General features: G+C 39.1%; 1 protein-coding gene across 1 annotated transcript; it reads left to right on the top strand.

The window, feature by feature from the left end:
- Positions 1–429: 429 nt before the first annotated feature.
- On the top strand, positions 430–4,438 carry LOC144639846 (uncharacterized; the record flags this gene model as incomplete). Its single annotated transcript, XM_078499125.1, has 6 exons — positions 430–559; positions 1,074–1,196; positions 2,078–2,212; positions 2,309–2,431; positions 3,014–3,136; positions 4,211–4,438. Coding segments are annotated over 6 exons (804 nt in total), but the record flags the coding sequence as incomplete, so codon positions are not given.
- Positions 4,439–5,040: the final 602 nt, after the last annotated feature.

Raw genomic sequence — 5,040 nt, 5'->3', positions numbered from 1 at the left:
AAAAGACCCTATAATCGGCGTGGCTTAGTGGTTAGTGCGCTGGACTTGGAATCCGGAGGTTCCGATTTCAAATCCTCTTCGCTGCCACTGGATGGATTGTGTTTGGTGCTCCCGAATAAAGGTTTTCCACGCTTTCATTGTTAAAATAGACAACTGGGGTTAGACTCCTGCCAGCTGGGATTTTTAACAAGTTTCTATTCTGTTTTCGATATTGTCTGTTTGTTTGTTTAGACCCCTATTTGCAGCAGACATTGTTTATTTGCTTACATATTATTTGTTTAATTAATCGGAACTTAATGCAATGACTTTTTACATTTTGTCTTATTCTTTCGCCAATAAAATGCATATGAAAATGATTAATTTTTCGTTTTCTGTCCTTTGATTCTTTTTGAATCCTATATAACTGTCCATATGAATTGTTGTTTTAAGATCAGAACTGAATGCCTTGAACCTGATATCTGCCATCCCAATGCCACGTGTGCTGACACAGAAGGTTCTTATCAGTGCACGTGCATGCTCAGTTACACTGGGGACGGTAAAACCTGTACGTGGTATAAAGGTAAATATTGTACGAAATCTCAAATCTGCAAACACCGATTAACATCTTCCTTGTTTTTCTTTGAATAGCTAGTTGATAACTAGTTTGACAAATGTTTTTTTCTAAAAATATTACGAGAATAAAAATAAATGCGGAAAAAAGTTACGCTGACCTGTGGTCAGGCTCCCTAGTGGGGTATAGGGCCGAAAAGAATGGGCTGCCTGAATGAAACAAGTGGGATGGCGCCTTTTTTCGCCCAGCACTTTACTACAGAGAAAAACGCGCAGCATGCGGGCACCCGACCAGGTCAGGCGGGGTGCAAGCAGATTGAGTGCGCAAAACATAACACTGTGAGAATGATCGGTGTCACCTAAAACCGGATTTCACAACAGTTATCGATTTATACTGACTGAAAACATCCGAGATTGTAATGAAGGAGATTTCCATGTGTATCATATTATTTCATTCAACTTAACAAGCGAATTTTAAATATGGATGTGACTGATTTGATAGACGCATTTACTGATGTTTTCAGATTTTGACGAATGTGACTTGAACCTTGACAACTGTCATGATGATGCTTTATGTATAAATACACGAACCCACTTCGAGTGCCAGTGCAAGGATGGCTTTCTGGGGGATGGGATTAACTGTGCAGGTAAGGAAACTTTCTTAAACGTGAAACCTTCTAATTGAATTGATTGATACTACAACATTCACCAGATCCCTCGAGACACATGTGAAGAATAGGGTGGAAAATGATTGCTTTCCAAACTACCCGTCTCGAGCAGTATTAGGGAGGCATTTACTCAAGATCATACAGCTATCCGCTGTGCGGTGCAGGGCTTCTGTTCTTTCACTTTGTCCACTCCACGATCAACGAACATCATCTATACTCACTTCCTATTTTCTACTCACTTATTTCTAGGGTCTCAATGACATAGTTCCTGGGTAATACCATCACTTGAGCATGTCGCAAAAGTCCTTTCATTCCAGTGCCTCTTTTAAAAAAAGAATTTTAAAAAATATTTTCAGGTTTAGTCATCTACTGCATCTGTTCCCCATCCTCCTTTAATTTTCGCTTAGTTCGTGCCCATTCTACCTAAGTAATAAAATCACTGTCTGGGGATAGGGAACAAAAAGGTGTTGATCACTCGCATTATGGGAACAGCTCTTACATAACGTTCTATTTCGGTTATTGCGAAGTTTTACAGGGCAAAGTGTAAAATCACAACAAACCGCCTATCCAAAGTGTCAGAGGCTGTCCTTTGTCGGCATTGACCCTCCACTAATCCAACTGGGTTGGTCCTACCAGGGTCATAAGCCTGAGGTGGCATAGCTCTCTCGATCATCAAGACACACATGTACAAGCGTCATCATCCCACCCAGGATGAAGTCCACAACATCAGAGCACTTGTACAACAAACGACGGAGATGTTCAATCGAAGATTCTGCGCACTTAACTTTTGCTCGTATGTGGTAAAAAGGGAGTCTCCGCAGGAATAATAATAAAATGAAGAAATGCTTTATATTTTTCAGATATCGATGAGTGTAAAACTAGTGAATTGGACCACAAGCATAACTGTCATCTGAATGCTAGCTGCACAAATACACACGGATCATTTCTCTGCACGTGTGTGTCGGTGTACACGGGAGATGGAGTCACGTGTACAGGTATTATACTGCATCTTGATCCATTTCTTTTTTACCTGTAGAGCACCTGATTTTAAGCAGTGAAATAATAACAGCTTACTTTTTGTTCAACTCAAGATATCGATGAATGTCAAGTTAACACGCATGACTGCCATGCGGATGGCGTGTGTATAAACACGGATGGCTCTTTCCGGTGCGAGTGTAAAGTCGGCTTTTCCGGAAGTGGAGAAATATGTTCAGGTAATGAAATGTGCCTAGTTTAAGGCACGCTTGTATGAAATCTCCTCTTCGTCTACACCGTTACGTGTATATATTTCGTGTTGTTTTAACTGAGACGTGCAGTGACCTGTTAGTTGTACTTCGTTCTCCGGATCCGGATCGATAGATCGAGGTTTGAGCCGTGGCGGGGTCTTTATGTTGTGTTCTTAGCTTAGACACTCTCCTAGGTCCTCGAGCTCTGCATGCATATTTTGTAAACTCTGGTACCTGTTGAAATGATTAAGCCCTTCGCTTCATGTGATTGGCCGTGGCCATGGTGCTACTAGTACTAGTATTAGGTTTATCATATTTATCCGGAGTGGCCCGTTAATAGCAACTAGGCTCGTTTTCAGAATTCAAAGACAAAGTTAATTAAAATAATCCGATACAGACTAAACTTAAAAATACTTGAAAATTCAATATTTTGAAAATCGTTTTTGAAGTAGCGACAAACTTCGTTTTTTTGTTGTATGCAATCGTCAATCGGAGTGAAGATTTTCCAACATCGCAAAGAGGCCATGGTACGTCCATTCTGCTTAACAAGCGTTTAATTAATAATTGCAGATGTTAATGAATGCACCGAAGAAACTGATAACTGTCATGATGATGCCACGTGTACAAATACCAAAGGATCTTTTGCTTGCACCTGCAATCAAGGATATAGTGGCAATGGCGTCAGTTGTGCAGGTATGATTGAACTGGTATGATTGGCCTGGGCCTTAAAGTGCGGAGTTTGGTTTGAAATGCCAAACAAGCGGCTTTGGTCATCTTTTACTCCTTTCTGCTAGAATTGCTTAAAGGGACTATGTCACGGATTTTAACTGAATTTTGAACCACCAAAATCTGTATTTGCGTCTCAGGAAATCTAAAAATAATAGTCCATTTTTATTAAGAATTGCTGTATAAGAGCACTGAAACTGTTAACGAGCATCTTTGGCTGCGGATGGCTCGGATGGAAACGGATTGCAATTTGAAAAAGTTAGGCAAACGTTTTCAAGTTGTTTCCGCGCGTCTTCAAAATATCGATATTTATAGCCGTAGCTTAATCTTTATCCGCAAATTAAGGTTATATATTCCTTTAGATGTTTATAGATAATGTTTATTTAGGGTTAAGTTGCCTACCACTAATTTCAAAACAGTTTAGACCAAAAATCTACGAGATCCCTGTGACATAGTCCCTTTAACTGAATAGAAACAAACTTTTCATAGATATTGGACCCAGGTTAACAAAAAAAAAAATGAAACCAGCTAAAACCAGCAATGTCTGCCTATTTTAAATAGGCTATATAAATGCCTTTCTGCTCACTGCGCGATAAACTTTAACTTTAAAAATGTTAAATATTTTGTAGAAAGCTACATCTTCCTTTATTTGAGCCACTCCGCCTTCAAAGACACCTTTTGTGTTATAAGTACTCATTAAGATGGATGTACAAGTGCGTTTTCTAGTTGTACATGAGTTGTACTTTACGTTACATCGACTTGACCAATAAATATTTTTTCCCTATAAGTGGCGGCAGAATTATTTTAAAGGTAACAGGTCCATGTTCTTTGGAGTTCTGCTTTAACAGTGCTAATTTTAGTCCTCGCCGTAAAATGAACACGCTCGGGCCAAAATCAAGCAAGTTACGTCCGCGGCCTGCAAAATCAAGATCTTAAGACCACCTTTGTACTTATTACTTACTTATCCATTCAGTTGTTATCTAAATAATTTTAAACCGATACATTAAAGAAACAATACCTATCTGTTGTCTTGCATTTTAGACCTGGATGAATGTTCTCTTAATCTTCACGACTGCCATCAAGATGGACACTGCACCAACACAAAGGGTTCTTATTACTGCACTTGTAATATTGGATACACTGGCAATGGAGTTTCATGTACTGGTAAGAGATATTTAACATACACAAGAATTAATACTACATGGTTGTAAAAACGTAGTACGTTTGCTGCAATATGCCATTGTTTAACACAATTCGAGCTTTATAAAGCAAAAAAACGAGCTTTGCAAAGCACTGAATTTGATCGAAAAAGTGAACAATGTCCTATTCAGCAAACGCAATATGGATCAGGAGTTACTCGCATACCCCATATCACCAAAATCATTCTTCAATTCATTCGCCCAGTCGCTATTTAACACTACTTTTCAACAGGATTTAGCTTCGAGCAACAATTAAAGGTAAGCGGATCTATTTGTTTCTTTCTCGATTTGTTTGCTTTCGGTATATACCTCAGCTAACCGGTTAAAAACCGATACTTTTAAACTAGTGTTTCAGCGTATGTTTACTCATCTCTGAGTGGTTCCTGCGCCAGTATCATCATCGCAATAAAGAGGATCCAGCCAATGAACTACAAAGACAACCGCTGAAAAGGTTAGTGGGATGTTGTTCAAGAACCGAACAGAAACGTTGGTTAGTGTAAAATGTTCGCCCTACAGTAGCAGATTCCCATTTTTTGCTCAAAATATATGGAGTAGGGATATTTTCGGTCCTTTCTTTTTCAAGGCATAAGTCAAAAGGGGCCCCAGACCCCTCCCCTCCGTCACTGTCTTCAAATTCAAATGCATACAAGAAATTAATTTTCTTTTTTTTTC

The sequence above is a fragment of the Oculina patagonica genome, unplaced genomic scaffold (assembly GCF_052425735.1).
Source record: "Oculina patagonica isolate OP01 unplaced genomic scaffold, crgOcupat unplaced1397, whole genome shotgun sequence".
In the NCBI taxonomy this organism is placed as follows: domain Eukaryota; kingdom Metazoa; phylum Cnidaria; class Anthozoa; order Scleractinia; family Oculinidae; genus Oculina; species Oculina patagonica.
This window is presented reverse-complemented; position numbering and strand designations above follow the sequence as displayed.